Source organism: Lipophrys pholis, assembly GCF_963383615.2.
Source record: "Lipophrys pholis genome assembly, contig: SCAFFOLD_55, whole genome shotgun sequence".
Lineage (NCBI taxonomy): Eukaryota > Metazoa > Chordata > Actinopteri > Blenniiformes > Blenniidae > Lipophrys > Lipophrys pholis.
Genome location: NW_028291934.1, coordinates 54,685 through 73,978, shown reverse-complemented (window position 1 = coordinate 73,978; position 19,294 = coordinate 54,685). Strand labels below are relative to the sequence as shown.

Below are 19,294 nucleotides of genomic sequence, written 5' to 3'. Positions count from 1 at the left end.
CCACCTGACTCCACCTGACTCCACCTGACTCCACCTGACCCCACCTGACTCCACCTGACTCCATCTGACTCTACCTGACTCCACCTGACTCTACCTGACCCCACCTGACTCCACCTGACTCCACCTGACTCCATCTGACCCCACCTGACTCCACCTGACTCTACCTGACTCCATCTGACCCCACCTGACTCCACCTGACTCCGCTTCACTCCACGTCACCCCACCTGACCCCACCTGACCTGACCCCACTTGACCCCACCTGACTCCGCTTGACTCCACGTCACCCCACCTGACCCCATCTGACTCCATCTAACCCCACCTGACCTGACCCCACTTGACCCCACCTGACCACACCTGACTCCACCTGACCACACCTGACTCCCCCTGACTCCATCTGACCAAACCTAACCTGACCACACTTGACCCCACCTGACCCCACCTGACCTGACCCCACTTGACCCCACCTGACTCCACCAGACCACACCTGACCTGACCTGACCCCACTTGACCCCACCTGACTCCACCTGACCACACCTGACCACACCTGACCTGACCCCACTTGACCCCACCTGACTCCACCTGACCACACCTGACCTGACTTGACCCCACCTGACCACACCTGACCTGACTTGACCCCACCTGACCACACCTGACCTGACTCCACCTGACCACACCTGACTCCCCCTGACTCCATCTGACCACACCTGACCTGACCCCACCTGACTTGACCCCACCTGACTCCACCAGACCACACCTGACCTGACCTGACCCCACTTGACCCCACCTGACTCCACCTGACCACACCTGACCACACCTGACCTGACCCCACTTGACCCCACCTGACTCCACCTGACCATACCTGACCTGACTTGACCCCACCTGACCACACCTGACCTGACTTGACCCCACCTGACCACACCTGACCTGACTCCACCTGACCACACCTGACTCCCCCTGACTCCATCTGACCACACCTGACCTGACCCCACCTGACCTGACCCCACCTGACTCCACCTGACCACACCTGACCTGACCCCACCTGACCTGACCCCACTTGACCCCACCTGACCTGACCTGACCCCACTTGACCCCACCTGACTCCACCTGACCACACCTGACCTGACCCCACCCATAGAGCCATTTCTTTAATGTCGCAGCATCTGCTTCTTTATCATGTTAATCTGAGGTCTGACCTGCGATTGGTTTTCTTTAGGTTCACTTTAGGATTAACTCTGATTTTCTCTCCCGGTTGGTAGTACAGGCTGTCGTTGACCTAATTGACCTCATTGACCTCATTGACCTCGCTGACCTCAGTGACCTTGCTGCCCCCATTGACCTCGTTGACCTCATTGACCCCATTGACCTCAGTGACCTTGCTGACCTCATTGACCTCATTGACCTCGCTGACCTCAGTGACCTTGCTGACCTCATTGACCTCGCTGACCTCAGTGACCTTGCTGCCCCCATTGACCTCATTGACCCCATTGACCTCAGTGACCTTGCTGACCTCGTTGACCTCATTGACCCCATTGACCTCAGTGACCTTGCTGACCTCATTGACCTCAGTGACCTTGCTGACCTCGTTGACCTCATTGACCCCATTGACCTCAGTGACCTTGCTGACCTCGTTGACCTCATTGACCCCATTGACCTCAGTGACCTTGCTGACCTCATTGACCTCGCTGACCTCAGTGACCTTGCTGACCTCATTGACCTCGCTGACCTCAGTGACCTTGCTGCCCCATTGACCTCATTGACCCCATTGACCTCGTTGACCTCATTGACCCCATTGACCTCGCTGACCTCAGTGACCTTGCTGACCTCATTGACCCCATTGACCTCGCTGACCTCAGTGACCTTGCTGACCTCATTGACCTCGCTGACCTTATTGACCTCATTGACCTCGCTGACCTCAGTGACCTTGCTGACCTCATTGACCTCGCTGACCTTATTGACCTCATTGACCTCGCTGACCTCAGTGACCTTGCTGACCTCATTGACCCCATTGACCTCATTGACCCCATTGACCTCATTGACCTCGCTGACCTCATTGACCCCATTGACCTCATTGACCTCGCTGACCTCATTGACCCCATTGACCTCATTGACCTCAGTGACCTTGCTGCCCTCATTGACCTCATTGACCCCATTGACCTCGCTGACCCCATTGACCTTGGTGTTTGAGCCATGTCCTCTGTGGATCCAGGTGTGGAGCATCACATACCACAGCTGGCTGACCTTTGTGCTGCTGCTCTGGGCCTGTCTCATCTGGATCCTGCGTTCCAGGTACGGTTCTCCACTGAGGAGCTGCCACAAGTTTTAACAGGACATGGTCCATTTTTCACTTCTGCTGCTGCTGAGAGCGTCACCGTGACAACCAGCTGGCTCTCCTTCACGTCTCCTTACAATGCCTTGTTAACAGGAGGCGGCTGAAGCTGGTTTCAGGCGGCTGAAGCTGGTTTCAGGCGGCTGAAGCTGGTTTAGGGCGCCTGAAGCTGGTTTCAGGCGGCTGAAGGCGGAGGCAACTGAAACCACCTTCAGGCGGCTGAAGCTGGTTTAGGGCGCCTGAAGCTGGTTTCAGGCGGCTGAAGGCGGAGGCGACTGAAACCACCTTCAGGCGGCTGAAGCTGGTTTCAGGCGGCTGAAGGCGGAGGCGACTGAAACCACCTTCAGGCGGCTGAAGCTGGTTTCAGGCGCCTGAAGGCGGAAGCGACTGAAACCACCTTCAGGCGGCTGAAGCCGGTTTCAGGCGGCTGAAGCTGGTTTCAGGCGGCTGAAGGTGGAAGCGACTGAAACCACCTTCAGGCGGCTGAAGCTGGTTTAGGGCGCCTGAAGCTGGTTTCAGGCGGCTGAAGCTGGTTTCAGGCGGCTGAAGCTGGTTGTGTCTGGTGTGTCCCTGCAGACGCCACGCGGCCTCCCTGTGCTCCCCCTTCATCCTGCTGTACGGCCTGGTCTTGTGCTGCCTGCAGTACGTCTGGTCCCTGGAGCTGCAGGCGGAGCTTCCCGTTGCCGTGGGAACCATGAGCCTGAAGCAGCTGGGCCTGGACCGGAACCGCTACCCCTGCTTACGGCTCGGAGCATTGGTAGGAGGACGTCAGCATTAACATTAACATTAAACTGTAGACCTCAGCATGAACGCTCAACTGTAGACATCAGCATTCATGCTAAACTATATACATCAGCATTCACATTCAACAGTAGACAGCAGCATTAATGCTAAACTATATACATCAGCATTACCACTGATCTGCAGATATCAGCATGAACAATGAACTCCAGCTCAGACAGCATTAACATGTTAACGTTGACGTGTGACAGTTTATGGACGTTAATGCTGATGGAACACCACAATGTATTAATGCTGATGGAACACCACGCAGTGTTAATGCTGATGGAACACCACAATGTATTAATGCTGATGGAACACCACGTAGCATTAATACTGATGAACACCACGCAGTGTTAATGCTGATGGAACACCAAAATGCATTAATGTTGATGGAACACCACAATGTATTAATGCTGATGTAACACCACGCAGCGTTTATACTGATGGAACACCACAATGTATTAATGCTGATGGAACACCACGCAGTATTAATGCTGATGGAACACCACACAGTGTTAATGCTGATGGAACACCACACAGTGTTCATGCTGATGGTGCACCACAGTGTTAATGCTGATGGAACACCTGTGTAAATGCCACACCCTGTTAATGCTGATGGATCATCACAGTGTTTTAATGCTAGCAGTACACCACGGTGTAAATGCTGATGTGTGATGTGTGAATGCCACACAGTGTTAATGCCACACAGTGGTAATGCTCCAGCTCGTCAACAGAGTGACTGTTTCCTCTTCAGCTTCTCTTCACTTTGACCTTCTGGCTGCTGCTCCGTCAGTCAGTGAAGGAAAACTTCAGCAGGAAGAGGAAGCTGAGCACTCTGCTGCAGGAAGTGACCTCTGGAGGTACACACACACACACACACACACACACACACACACACACACACACACACACACACACACACACACACACACACACACACACACACACACACATCGGGAGTTGCTGAAGTAACGAGACTAAAGGCCGATGCATACTGTCTGCTCTAGAGATCGTCCTCCACCTGTTGGTCCATGTGACGTAGATATCATCTTCCACCCTGTTGGTCAATGTGACGTAGATATTGTCCTTCACCCTGTTGGTCCATGTGACGTAGATATTGTCCTTCACCCTGTTGGTCCATGTGACGTAGATATTCTTCACCCTGTTGGTCCATGTGACGTAGATATCATCTTCCACCCTGTTGGTCAATGTGACGTAGATATCATCTTCCACCCTGTTGGTCCATGTGACGTAGATATCATCTTCCACCCTGCTGGTCCATGTGACGTAGATGTCGTCCTTCAACCTGCTGGTCCATGTGACGTAGATATTGTCCTTCACCCTGTTGGTCCATGTGACGTAGATATTGTCATTCACCCTGTTGGTCCATGTGACGTAGATATTGTCCTCTACCCTGCTGGTCCATGTGACGTAGATATCATCTTCCACCCTGTTTGTCAATGTGACGTAGATATTGTCCTCTACCCTGCTGGTCCATGTGACTAGATATCATCTTCCACCCTGTTGGTCCATGTGACGTAGATATCATCTTCCACCCTGTTGGTCAATGTGACGTAGATGTCGTCCTTCACCCTGTTGGTCAATGTGACGTAGATATCATCTTCCACCCTGTTGGTCAATGTGACGTAGATATCATCTTCCACGCTGTTGGTCAATGTGACGTAGATGTCGTCCTTCACCCTGTTGGTCAATGTGACGTAGATATCATCTTCCACCCTGTTGGTCAATGTGACGTAGATGTCGTCCTTCACCCTGTTGGTCAATGTCACGTAGATATCATCTTCCACCCTGTTGGTCAATGTGACGTAGATATCATCTTCCACCCTGTTGGTCAATGTGATGTAGATGTCGTCCTTCACCCTGTTGGTCAATGTGACGTAGATATCATCTTCCACCCTGTTGGTCAATGTGACGTAGATGTCGTCCTTCACCCTGTTGGTCAATGTGACGTAGATATCATCTTCCACCCTGTTGGTCAATGTGACGTAGATATCATCTTCCACCCTGTTGGTCAATGTGACGTAGATGTCGTCCTTCACCCTGTTGGTCAATGTGACGTAGATATCATCTTCCACCCTGTTGGTCAATGTGATGTAGATGTCGTCCTTCACCCTGGTGGTCAATGTGACGTAGATATCATCTTCCACCCTGTTGGTCAATGTGACGTAGATGTCTCCTTCACCCTGTTGGTCAATGTGACGTAGATGTCATCTTCCACCCTGTTGGTCAATGTGACGTAGATGTCGTCCTTCACCCTGTTGGTCAATGTGACGTAGATGTCGTCCTTCACCCTGGTGGTCAATGTGACGTAGATATCATCTTCCACCCTGTTGGTCAATGTGACGTAGATGTCGTCCTTCACCCTGTTGGTCAATGTGACGTAGATGTCGTCCTTCACCCTGTTGGTCAATGTGACGTAGATGTCGTCCTTCACCCTGTTGGTCAATGTGACGTAGATATCATCTTCCACCCTGTTGGTCAATGTGATGTAGATGTCGTCCTTCACCCTGGTGGTCAATGTGACGTAGATATCATCTTCCACCCTGTTGGTCAATGTGACGTAGATGTCTCCTTCACCCTGTTGGTCAATGTGACGTAGATGTCATCTTCCACCCTGTTGGTCAATGTGATGTAGATGTCGTCCTTCACCCTGTTGGTCAATGTGACGTAGATGTTGTCCTTCACCCTGTTGGTCAATGTGACGTAGATTTCATCTTGTCAGATATCAGTGTTGGTCCCTCGTTCCCTGCAGTCGACCTCATGCAGCCCAATTCTTGTGACCGTGAACTGAACCACCGACAGCCAGGCAACGAGTAACAACACCAACAACAATAGAAACAACAATAGCAACAACAATAGAAACAACAATAGAAACAACAAGAGCAGCAGCAACAATAGAAACAACAATAGAAACAACAAGAGCAGCAGCAACAATAGAAACAACAATAGAAACAACAAGAGCAGCAACAATAGAAACAACAATAGCAGCAGCAACAATAGAAACAACAAGAGCAGCAGCAATAGAAACAACAATAGCAGCAACAAGAGCAGCAACAATAGAAACAATAGCAGCAGCAACAATAGAAACAACAAGAGCAGCAGCAATAGAAACAACAATAGCAGCAGCAACAATAGAAACAACAAGAGCAGCAACAATAGAAACAACAATAGCAGCAGCAACAATAGAAACAACAATAGAAACAACAAGAGCAGCAGCAATAGAAACAACAATAGCAGCAACAACAATAGAAACAACAAGAGCAGCAGCAACAATAGAAACAACAAGAGCAGCAACAATAGGAGCAACAACAATAGAAACAACAAGAGCAGCAACAATAGAAACAACAAGAGCAACAGCAATAGAAACAACAAGAGCAGCAACAATAGCAGCAACAACAATAGAAACAACAAGAGCAACAGCAATAGAAACAACAAGAGCAGCAACAATAGCAGCAACAACAATAGAAACAACAAGAGCAGCAACAATAGGAGCAACAACAATAGAAACAACAAGAGCAGCAACAACAATAGAAACAACAAGAGCAACAGCAATAGAAACAACAAGAGCAGCAACAATAGCAGCAACAACAATAGAAACAACAAGAGCAGCAACAATAGGAGCAACAACAATAGAAACAACAAGAGCAGCAACAACAATAGAAACAACAAGAGCAACAGCAATAGAAACAACAAGAGCAGCAACAATAGCAGCAACAACAATAGAAACAACAAGAGCAGCAACAATAGGAGCAACAACAATAGAAACAACAAGAGCAGCAACAACAATAGAAACAACAAGAGCAGCAACAATAGGAGCAACAACAATAGAAACAACAAGAGCAGCAACAACAATAGAAACAACAAGAGCAGCAACAATAGGAACAACAATATCAATAACAACAGCAACAACAGAATCTACTCAGGCCCCGTTTACACCACAACAAATTCCAGTGTTTCCGCAAAACCTTCCTCACTTTAGGGGGGTCCGTTTCCACGACACCAGTGTTCTGATCCACTGTACCCACAAAGTTTTTAATCCGGCTCCCAAAGTGGACAGATTCTATCATGGTGCAAATCTGATGGAGGCTACAGAGCCTGTTACTGCACATCCCTCCCCCTCCCTCCTGCAGAGACTGATGGAGGCTACAGAGCCTGTTACTGCACATCCCTCCCCCTCCCTCCTGCTCTCCAGTTGTAAACAAACATGGCGGCCTGTAGCGGTACGACCCGTAGCGGTACGACCCGTAGCGGTACGACCCGTAGTGGTATGACCCGTAGCGGTACGACCCGCAGCGGTACGACCCGTAGCGGTACGACCCGTAGTGGTACGACCCGTAGCGGTACGACCCGTAGCGGTAGGACCCGTAGCGGTACGACCCGTAGCGGTACGACCCGTAGCGGTACGACCCGTAGCGGTAGGACCCGTAGCGGTACGACCCGTAGCGGTAGGACCCGTAGCGGTACGACCCGTAGCGGTAGGACCCGTAGCGGTACGACCCGTAGCGGTACGACCCGTAGCGGTACGACCCGTAGCGGTACGACCCGCAGCGGTACGACCCGTAGCGGTACGACCCGCAGCGGTACGACCCGTAGCGGTACGACCCGTAGCGGTACGACCCGTAGCGGTACGACCCGTAGCGGTACGACCCGCAGCGGTACGACCCGTAGCGGTACGACCCGTAGCGGTACGACCCGTAGCGGTACGACCCGTAGCGGTACGACCCGCAGCGGTACGACCCGCAGCGGTACGACCCGTAGCGGTACGACCCGCGGTCCATACTCTAGTTTTCTCCTCCAGATCAGTAGTTTAATAGTTGAGACTCTCCCTGATATCATCCGGTTCCTCATCAGTCCACTAGGATGTCAGGTTCTCTCCATTTTCTTCACCTTTATATCGTATTGTTCTCTGCACACGTCTGTGTAGTTTCATTACAAAATCAAGCAACAGCGCCCTCCTGTGGCCCGGCAGACTGACTACATCGTTGTCTCTGTGTCCGCTGCTGCAGTGGAAACACTCTCCTTTCTTTTAGGGATTAGGTGGTGTCACGTGAAACGTTGTGGTGTAAACAGGACCTCAGAGTGTGTGAGGATCGTTACGTATCAACATGAACCCTGAAGTGGTGAACCTGGTGAACCTGGTGAACCTGGGGAACCTGGGGAACCTGGGGAACCTGGGGAACCTGGGGAACGACGACGGTCAGAGTGTCTCAAGTCAGCAAGTTCAACGTGACTGAAACCTCCTGCTCTTCCTCCTCTTCCTCCTCTTCCTCCTCCACCTGCAGCAGATCCTCCTCCCAGTGACTCGGTTCTGAAGGTGTTGGGTGGGATGGTGATGAGCTGCTATGCGAAGTACTGGATCTACGTGTGCGGAGGAATGTTCATCATGGTTTCCTTCGCTGGGAAGCTGGTGGCCTATAAGATCGTCTACATGCTGCTCTTTCTGCTGTGCCTGTGTGTGTACCAGGTGAGAACATGTAGCCTCCGTCAGCTCAGAACATGTAGCCTCCGTCAGGTGAGAACATGCAGCCTCCGTCAGCTCAGAACATGTAGCCTCCGTCAGGTGAGAACATGCAGCCTCCGTCAGCTGAGAACATGTAGCCTCCGTCAGGTGAGAACATGTAGCCTCTGTCAGGTGAGAACATGTAGCCTCCGTCAGGTGAGAACATGTAGCCTCCATCAGGTGAGAACATGTAGCCTCCATCAGATGAGAACATGCAGCCTCCATCAGGTGAGAACATGCAGCCTCCGTCAGCTGAGAACATGTAGCCTCCGTCAGGTGAGAACATGTAGCCTCCATCAGGTGAGAACATGTAGCCTCCGTCAGGTGAGAACATGCAGCCTGTCAGGTGAGAACATGCAGCCTCCGTCAGGTGAGAACATGCAGCCTGTCAGGTGAGAACATGTAGCCCCCATCAGATGAGAACATGCAGCCTCCATCAGGTGAGAACATGCAGCCTCCGTCAGCTGAGAACATGTAGCCTCCGTCAGGTGAGAACATGTAGCCTCCATCAGGTGAGAACATGTAGCCTTCATCAGGTGAGAACATGCAGCCTCCATCAGGTGAGAACATGCAGCCTCCATCAGGTGAGAACATGCAGCCTCCATCAGGTGAGAACATGTAGGCTGCTTCGTCTGAGGCTGCTTCGTCTGAGGCTGCTGGTATCTCAGACTGCAGGTGTCTGAGCCTGCAGGTGTCTGAGGCTGCAGGTGTCTGAGGCTGCTGGTGTCTGAGGCTGCTGGTGTCTGAGGCTGCAGGTGCCTGAGCCTGCAGGTGTCTGAGGCTGCAGGTGCCTGAGCCTGCAGGTGTCTGAGGCTGCAGGTGTCTGAGCCTGCAGGTGCCTGATGCTGCTGCTGTCCTCAGGTGTGCTACGCGCTGTGGCGGCGCCTGCTGAAGCTGTTCTGGTGGCTGGTGGTGGCCTACACCATGCTGGTGCTCATCTCCATCTACACCTTCCAGTTCGAGGACTTCCCCGGCTACTGGAGGAACTTCACGGGCTTCACCGAGGAGCAGTAAGTGTTGTGACGGAGGTGGTGGTGCCTGCAGGTGAGGAGCTGTGACGGTGTGTGTTTGGTGGCAGGCTGGCGGCCGTCGGCCTGGAGACCTTCGCTCTGTCCGAGCTCTTCACCAGCATCCTGATCCCCGGCTTCTTCCTGCTGGCCTGCATCCTGCAGCTGCACTACTTCCACCGGCCCTTCATGAAGATCACCGACCTGGAGCACGTCACGGCCAGACGCAGGTGACCTCCGCCCTCCGCCCTCCGCCCTCCGCCCTCCGCCCTCCGCCCTCCGCCCTCCGATTGTCTGCTTCTGCACTCCATGTACATTTCAACCTGCACTGGGGGGGACAGCCAATCAGATTAGAGCTGAGGCAGTTGGACGTGTGCACGATGAGGTTTGGTGTGTCGGAGCGAAGGAACGTGGGCTGGAACATTGACTGGAACCAAAACTTATCTTAACGATAACTCTGTCGGGAGCTGCTTCGAGTTCTGACGGTTCCCTGCCAGGACGAGTCCAGGGTTCCGGTCTTCAGGACGATAATTCATTTAGAAGTTTTGTTTGTATTTATATTCAATCCTCCACTCCTCAGTATTTTCTGCAGCCCAGAGTCTCTTCATTTTATGCTGTGTTTAGGGTCTGGGTGTGCATCCTAACAGTCCCTCCTGTCTCCTAACAGTCCCTCCTGTCTCCTAACAGTCCCTCCTATCTCCTAACAGTCCCTCCTGTCTCCTAACAGTCCCTCCTATCTCCTAACAGTCCCTCCTGTCTCCTAACAGTCCCTCCTGTCTCCTAACAGTCCCTCCTATCTCCTAGTAGTCCTTCCTATCTCCTAACAGTCCCTCCTGTCTCCTAACAGTCCCTCCTGTCTCCTAACAGTCCCTCCTGTCTCCTAGTAGTCCTTCCTATCTCCTAAGAGTCCCTCCTGTCTCCTAACAGTCCCTCCTATCTCCTAGTAGTCCTTCCTATCTCCTGACAGTCCCTCCTGTCTCCCAACAGTCCCTTCCTATCTCCTAACAGTCCCTCATTTCTCCTAATAGTCCCTCATGTCTCCTAACTGTCCCTCCTGTCTCCTAACAGTCCCTCCTATCTCCTAGTAGTCCTTCCTATCTCCTAACAGTCCCTCCTGTCTCCTAACAGTCCCTCCTATCTCCTAGTAGTCCTTCCTATCTCCTAAGAGTCCCTCCTGTCTCCTAACAGTCCCTCCTATCTCCTAGTAGTCCTTCCTATCTCCTGACAGTCCCTCCTGTCTCCCAACAGTCCCTTCCTATCGCCTAACAGTCCCTCATTTCTCCTAATAGTCCCTCCTGTCTCCTAACTGTCCCTCCTGTCTCCTAACAGTCCCTCCTATCTCCTAACAGTCCCTCCTGTCTCCTAACAGTCCCTCCTGTCTCCTAACAGTCCCTCCTATCTCCTAGTAGTCCTTCCTATCTCCTAACAGTCCCTCCTGTCTCCTAACAGTCCCTCCTGTCTCCTAACAGTCCCTCCTGTCTCCTAGTAGTCCTTCCTATCTCCTAACAGTCCCTCCTATCTCCTAGTAGTCCTTCCTATCTCCTAAGAGTCCCTCCTGTCTCCTAACAGTCCCTCCTATCTCCTAGTAGTCCTTCCTATCTCCTGACAGTCCCTCCTGTCTCCCAACAGTCCCTTCCTATCTCCTAACAGTCCCTCATTTCTCCTAATAGTCCCTCCTGTCTCCTAACTGTCCCTCCTGTCTCCTAACAGTCCCTCCTATCTCCTAGTAGTCCTTCCTATCTCCTAACAGTCCCTCCTGTCTCCTAACAGTCCCTCCTGTCTCCTAACAGTCCCTCCTATCTCCTAGTAGTCCTTCCTATCTCCTAAGAGTCCCTCCTGTCTCCTAACAGTCCCTCCTATCTCCTAGTAGTCCTTCCTATCTCCTGACAGTCCCTCCTGTCTCCCAACAGTCTCTTCCTATCTCCTAACAGTCCCTCCTGTCTCCTAACAGTCCCTCCTATCTCCTAGTAGTCCTTCCTATCTCCTAAGAGTCCCTCCTGTCTCCTAACAGTCCCTCCTATCTCCTAGTAGTCCTTCCTATCTCCTGACAGTCCCTCCTGTCTCCCAACAGTCCCTTCCTATCTCCTAACAGTCCCTCATATCTCCTAATAGTCCCTCCTATCTCCTAACAGTCCCTCATATCTCCTAATAGTCCCTCCTATCTCCTAGTAGTCCTTCCTATCTCCTAGTAGTCCCTCCTATCTCCTAACAGTCCCACTAAGCTGAGGAAAGGAGGCTCGATGCTTCCTTTAGAACCTCCTTTAGCTTAGGAACCACTGATGCTTCCTTTAGAACCTCCTTTAGCCTAGGAACCACTGATGCTTCCTTTAGAACCTCCTTTAGCCTAGGAACCACTGATGCTTCCATTAGAACCTCCTTTAGCATAGGAACCACTGATGGTTCCTTTAGAACCTCCTTTAGCCTAGGAACCACTGATGCTTCCATTAGAACCTCCTTTAGCCTAGGAACCACTGATGGTTCCTTTAGAACCTCCTTTAGCCTAGGAACCACTGATGCTTCCTTTAGAACCTCCTTTAGCCTAGGAAACACTGATGCGTCCTTTAGAACCTCCTTTATCCTAGGAACCACTGATGCTTCCATTAGAACCTCCTTTAGCCTAGGAACCACTGATGCTTCCATTAGAACCTCCTTTAGCATAGGAACCACTGATGGTTCCTTTAGAACCTCCTTTAGCCTAGGAACCACTGATGCTTCCATTAGAACCTCCTTTAGCCTAGGAACCACTGATGGTTCCTTTAGAACCTCCTTTATCCTAGGAACCACTGATGCGTCCTTTAGAACCTCCTTTAGCATAGGAACCACTGGTGCTTCCATTAGAACCTCCTTTAGCCTAGGAACCACTGATGGTTCCTTTACCAAAGGAGACCAGCTCATGTTCCCCCACAATTCCTTGCGGCGACAACATTTAAAGGAACCCGCTCATCGGAGCGTTCAGGGAAACTCAGGATGACTGAACAAGGAGCAGATCATGTAAGTTACCAAAGTAATAATCTGCCTAGAACCACTTGAAATCATCTAGAACCCAGATCCCAACTAGGAATGTTCTGGATGTTGTAGAACCAACACAGTAAAGTCCAGTTGTAGTGCAGCCTGTTCTCACTCTGATTGGTTCTTTATTCACCTGCCAGCCGGTTCCCTTTAGTTCCTCTGTTCCTTTGATTTACATTCAAACCTGAGATGTTTAACTTTATATCAGAGGTTAGAACCTCAGAGGAACGTGAGAGGAACCACCTTTATACGACTTTTATCACATTTGGCATTTTAGCACCACGACAGACGTCACTAACCTTCACCACCGTCGATTATTATTACGCCACCTACTGGAAGTGTGGTCTGACGTTCAATCGTTTCCTCGTTAAATTGTTTCCCCGTTGAATCGTTTCCTCGTTTGTTCGTTGACTTGTTTCCCCGTTGAATCATTTCCCTATTGAATCGTTTCCCTGTTGAATCGTTGACTCGTTTCCTCATTTCCTCGTTGAATCGTTTCCTCGTTGAATCGTTTCCCCGTTGAATCGTTGACTCGGTTCTTCGTTGACTTGTTTCCCCGTTGAATCGTTTCCCCATTGAATCGTTTCCCGTTGAATCGTTTCCCCGTTGAATCGTTTCCTCGTTGAATCGTTTCCCCGTTGAATCATTTCCCCGTTGAATCGTTTCCCCGTTGAATCGTTGACTCGTTTCCTCGTTGAATCGTTTCCTCGTTGAATCGTTTTCTCGTTGAATCGTTTCCTCGTTGAATCGTTTCCCCGTTGAATCGTTTCCCCGTTGAATCGTTCCCCCGTTGAATCGTTTCCTCGTTGAATCGTTTCCCCGTTGAATCGTTTCCTCGTTGAATCGTTTCCTCGTTGAATCGTTCCCCCGTTGAATCGTTTCCTCGTTGAATCGTTTCCCCGTTGAATCGTTTCCTCGTTGAATCGTTTCCCCGTTGAATCGTTTCCTCGTTGAATTGTTTCCTCGTTGAATCGTTTCCCCGTTGAATCGTTTCCCCGTTGAATCGTTTCCTCGTTGAATCGTTTCCTCGTTGAATCGTTCCCCCGTTGAATCGTTTCCTCGTTGAATCGTTCCCCCGTTGAATCGTTTCCTCGTTGAATCGTTTCCTCGTTTCAGACCGAAAAGCAACGAGCGGCTGGACGCTGGCGAGGAAGACGAGCTGGACGCTCAGGAGGAAGAACAGAACACCAAAGAGGAGGAGTCAGAGACTGAAGGTAAGACCGTTACCCCGGTTTACACTGTAGCGGGGGCAACAGGGGTAATGAGGCATTGGGGGTAATGGGGCAACTTGGGGTAATGAGGTAACAGGGAGTAAAGGGGCAACTGGGGTAACAGGGGTAATGGGGGCAACGGGGGTAATGGGGTAACCGGGGAAACATGGATAATGGGGCAATGGGTGGTAATGGGGTCACAGGGGGTAACGGGGGATAATGGGGTAATGGGGTAACGGGGGTAACAGCAGGTACAGTCACTTCTTTCTGGTTCAGTTTCTGTGATGGAAGATTATTTTGAATTAGATTCAAGAAAACATTAAGTTTTTGTATTATTCATGTTCAGGGTTCAACAGTCCATCAGAGACAGAAATAATAATCCAGCAGAGACAGAAATAATAATCCATCAGAGACAGAAATAATAATCCAGCAGAGACAGGGATAATAATCCAGCAGACAGAAATAATAATCCATCAGAGACAGAAATAATAATCCATCAGAGACAGGGATAATAATCCAGCAGACAGAAATAATAATCCATCAGAGACAGGATAATAATCCATCAGAGACAGAAATAATAATCCAGCAGAGACAGGGATAATAATCCAGCAGACAGAAATAATAATCCAGCAGAGACAGGATAATAATCCATCAGAGACAGAAATAATAATCCAGCAGAGACAGATATAATAATCCAGCAGAGACAGAAATAATAATCCAGCAGACAGAAATAATAATCCATCAGAGACAGGATAATAATCCATCAGAGACAGAAATAATAATCCATCAGAGACAGGGATAATAATCCAGCAGACAGAAATAATAATCCATCAGAGACAGGATAATAATCCATCAGAGACAGAAATAATAATCCATCAGAGACAGGGATAATAATCCAGCAGACAGAAATAATAATCCAGCAGAGACAGGATAATAATCCATCAGAGACAGAAATAATAATCCAGCAGAGACAGATATAATAATCCAGCAGAGACAGAAATAATAATCCAGCAGACAGAAATAATAATCCATCAGAGACAGGATAATAATCCATCAGAGACAGAAATAATAATCCATCAGAGACAGGGATAATAATCCAGCAGACAGAAATAATAATCCATCAGAGACAGAAATAATAATCCATCAGAGACAGGGATAATAATCCATCAGAGACAGGGATAATAATCCAGCAGACAGAAATAATAATCCAGCAGAGACAGGATAATAATCCATCAGAGACAGAAATAATAATCCAGCAGAGACAGATATAATAATCCAGCAGAGACAGAAATAATAATCCAGCAGACAGAAATAATAATCCATCAGAGACAGGATAATAATCCATCAGAGACAGAAATAATAATCCATCAGAGACAGGGATAATAATCCAGCAGACAGAAATAATAATCCATCAGAGACAGGATAATAATCCATCAGAGACAGAAATAATAATCCATCAGAGACAGGGATAATAATCCAGCAGACAGAAATAATAATCCAGCAGAGACAGGATAATAATCCATCAGAAACAGAAATAATAATCCAGCAGAGACAGGATAATAATCCAGTAGAGACAGAAATAATAATCCAGCAGAGACAGGGATAATAATCCAGCAGACAGAAATATTAATCTAGCAGACAGAAATAATAATCCAGCAGACAGGATAATAATCCAGCAGAGACAGAAATAATAATCCATCAGAGACAGGGATAATAACCTAGCAGACAGAAATAATAATCCAGCAGAGACAGATATAATAATCCAGCAGAGACAGGATAATAATCCAGCAGAAACAGAAATAATAATCCAGCAGAGACAGGATAATAATCCAGTCGAGACAGAAATAATAATCCAGCAGAGACAGGGATAATAATCCAGCAGAGACAGAAATAATTAAAGGTGCAAGCAGCCTTGATTGGGACCTCGCACTCTGGCCTCTGGCCCATTTAAATATTGATCAAATATACATTTTGTTTGTCATTATCTGGCTAATCCCTAAATCTACATTTTTTTAGGTTCTGGTGTGAATTTTAATAAACAAGGACTTTTAAATTGAAGGAGTTTTGGGCTTTTATTTTGAATGCCAGCTCACAGCTAACCTAGCTAACAACGTAACATCAATTTGAAATTTTTTCAATGTCATTTTAATAAACAAGGACTTTTATTTTGAAAAAATGGAGGGCTTTTATTTTGAAAGCCATGTAACCCCTCGCCTGCTAAACACATGTGCTCCAGACGTTAGTCAAACCCCGTCTCCCCCCTCCCCTCCGTCTCTCCCTCCCCAGTGGAACCCTCCCCCAGTAAGTGGGGTCTGGTGATGGACCGGATCCTGGATCTGTCCCGCAGGTTCTCCGACACCCTGACCTCCATCCAAGTTTTCATCTGGAGGCTGCTGGAGCTGCACATCCTCAAGATGGTGTCCTTCTTCTCTGTGTGGGTGGCGCTGGAGGAGGTGGGTTTCTTCCACCCTGTTTCTACTCCGTGTCCTCCACCCTCATGTCCTCCACTCTATTTCTACCCCATTTCCTCCACCCTCACCTCCTCATCATCATGTCCTGCACCATCACCCCCTCCACCCTGCGTGTCTTCACCTCCTCCACCCTGCATGTCTTCAACTCCTCCACCCTGTGTGTCTTCACTTCCACCCTGCATGTCTTCACCTCATCAACCCATGATGTCTTCACTTCCTCTACTCATCATGTCTTCACCTTCTCCACCCATCATGTCTTCACCTCCTCCACCCATCGTGTCTTGACCTCCTCCACCAATCATGTCTTCACCTCCACCCATCATGTCTTCACCTCCTCTACTCATCATGTCTTCACCTTCTCCACCCATCGTGTCTTGACCTCCTCCACCAATCATGTCTTCACCTCATCAACCCATGATGTCTTCACTTCCTCTACTCATCATGTCTTCACCTTCTCCACCCATCATGTCTTCACCTCCTCCACCCATCGTGTCTTGACCTCCTCCACCAATCATGTCTTCACCTCCACCCATCATGTCTTCACCTCCTCTACTCATCATGTCTTCACCTTCTCCACCCATCGTGTCTTGACCTCCTCCACCAATCATGTCTTCACCTCCACCCATCATGTCTTCACCTCCTCTACTCATCATGTCTTCACCTCCACCCTGCATATCTTCACCTCCTCCACCAATCATGTCTTCACCTCCACCCATCATGTCTTCACCTCCTCTACTCATCATGTCTTCACCTCCTCCGCCCTGCATATCTTCACCTCCTCCACCAATCATGTCTTCACCTCCACCCATCATGTCTTCACCTCCTCTACTCATCATGTCTTCACCTCCTCCGCCCTGCATATCTTCACCTCCTCCACCAATCATGTCTTCACCTCCACCCATCATGTCTTCACCTCCTCTACTCATCATGTCTTCACCTCCTCCGCCCTGCATATCTTCACCTCCTCCACCAATCATGTCTTCACCTCCACCCATCATGTCTTCACCTCCTCTACTCATCATGTCTTCACCTTCTCCACCCATCATGTCTTCACCTCCTCCACCCTGTGTGTCTTCACCTCCACCCTGCATATCTTCACCTCCTCCGCCCTGCATATCTTCACCTCCCCCACCCATCATGTCTTCACCTCCACCCATCATGTCTTCACCTCCTCTACTCATCATGTCTTCACCTCCTCCACCCATCATGTCTTCACCTCCACCCATCATGTCTTCACCTCCTCTACTCATCATGTCTTCACCTCCTCCACCCATCATATCTTCACCTCCACCCATCATGTCTTCACCTCCTCCAGCCGTCCGTCATGAACCTGGTCCTGGTGGTTCTGTGGTCTCTGGCGATGCCGTACCGTCGGTTCCGCTCCATGGCGTCCTGCTTGTCCACCGTCTGGGTCTGTGTCATCATCGTGTGCAAGATGCTCTACCAGCTCAGCGTCGTCAACCCCGAGGAATATTCCAGGAACTGCAGCCGGGTGAGAGCACTGCTGCAGGATTATCAACAGGGATTATCATCCAGCTGGGATTATCAAGAGGGATTATTAAGAGGAATTATTAATTATAAGGGATTATCATTCAACTGGGATTATCAAGAGGGATTATCAGCAGGGAATATCAACAGGGATTATCATTCAACTGGGATTATCAAGAGGGAATATCAGCAGGGATTACCATCCAGCTGGTATTATCAGGAGGGATTATTAAGAGGAATTATTAATTATAAGGGATTATCAACAGGGATTATCATTCAACTGGGATTATCAACAGGGAATATCAAGAGGGATTATCATCAGGGATTGTCATCCTGCTGGGGTTATCAGGAGGGATTATTAAAAGGAATTATTAATTATAAGGGATTATCAGCAGGGATTATCATTCAACTGGGATTATCAACTGGGATTATCAAGAGGGATTAGCAACAGGGATTATCAAGAGGGATTATCATCAAGGATTGTCATCCAGCTGGGGTTAGCAAGAGGGATTATCAGGAGGGATTATTAATTAAGAGGGATTATCGTCCAGCTGGGATTATCAACAGGGATTATCATCCAGCCGATGAATCAGCTGCCTGTCCTGACGTTCTGCTCGTTTCCTCGCAGCCTCTGGTCAATAAAACCAACTTGTTCCCAGAAGAGCTGCGGAGCTCTGCCCTCTACAAGGAGCCGGTGGATCCAGCCAATTGGTTCGGCATCCGGAAAGACGCCACGGCGCTTGGCTACAGCAAGGTGGCGCTCCGCTGCTTCCTGCTTCCTGCTTCCTGCTCACAGAATACCCACAATGCAAAGCTTTTAATGCAGCCGCAGTCACCCCACCACACCACTGCCCAGAACACTGCTGACTTATTGATGAGCTCGTAAACCTGCGGTGGGCAAATGGAAATGTGAGGTGGAGCTGGTCCAGGTCCAGGTCCAGGTCCAGGTCTAGCTCCAGGTCTAGCTCCAGGTCTAGCTCCAGCTCCAGGTTCAGGTTCAAGTCCAGGTCCAGGTCTAGCTCTAGCTCCAGGTTCAGGTTCAGGTTCAAGTCCAGGTCCAGGTCCAGGTCTAGCTCCAGCTCCAGGTTCAGGTTCAAGTCCAGGTCCAGGTCTAGCTCTAGCTCCAGGTTCAGGTTCAAGTCCAGGTCCAGGTCCAGGTCTAGCTCCAGCTCCAGGTTCAGGTTCAGGTTCAAGTCCAGGTCCAGGTCCTGCTGGCCTAGCTGGAAACCTGAAGCTCCAGGCAGTCGGACTACTCTACTGTGACCTCTTTTTCTGTCTCTCTCTGTCTCTGTCCCCCCTCTGCCCCCCCCCCCTCTCTCTCTCCCCCCCCCCCCCCCCTCTCTCTCTCTCTCTCTTCCCCCCCCCCCCCCTCTCTCTCCCCCCCCCCCCCCTCTCTCTCTCTGTTTCTTATCCAGTCAGTATTAATCAATAATTCAGCCTCTGCACGTTTGTCCTGACGTTGACATTGACCTTCGTCT

General features: G+C 49.6%; 1 protein-coding gene across 1 annotated transcript in view; it reads left to right on the top strand.

The window, feature by feature from the left end:
• The window catches only part of piezo1 (piezo type mechanosensitive ion channel component 1 (Er blood group)), a gene marked incomplete at its 3' end in the record, with an annotated part of 102,624 nt that overhangs the window by 32,718 nt on the left and 50,612 nt on the right, over positions 1 to 19,294 (top strand). Inside the window, 10 exon segments of the mRNA XM_080494061.1 lie at positions 2,207 to 2,286; positions 2,903 to 3,083; positions 3,864 to 3,969; positions 8,413 to 8,594; positions 9,492 to 9,640; positions 9,709 to 9,867; positions 13,763 to 13,860; positions 16,144 to 16,310; positions 17,644 to 17,820; positions 18,445 to 18,570. Coding sequence (XP_080350187.1) covers positions 2,207 to 2,286; positions 2,903 to 3,083; positions 3,864 to 3,969; positions 8,413 to 8,594; positions 9,492 to 9,640; positions 9,709 to 9,867; positions 13,763 to 13,860; positions 16,144 to 16,310; positions 17,644 to 17,820; positions 18,445 to 18,570 — 1,425 coding nt within the window.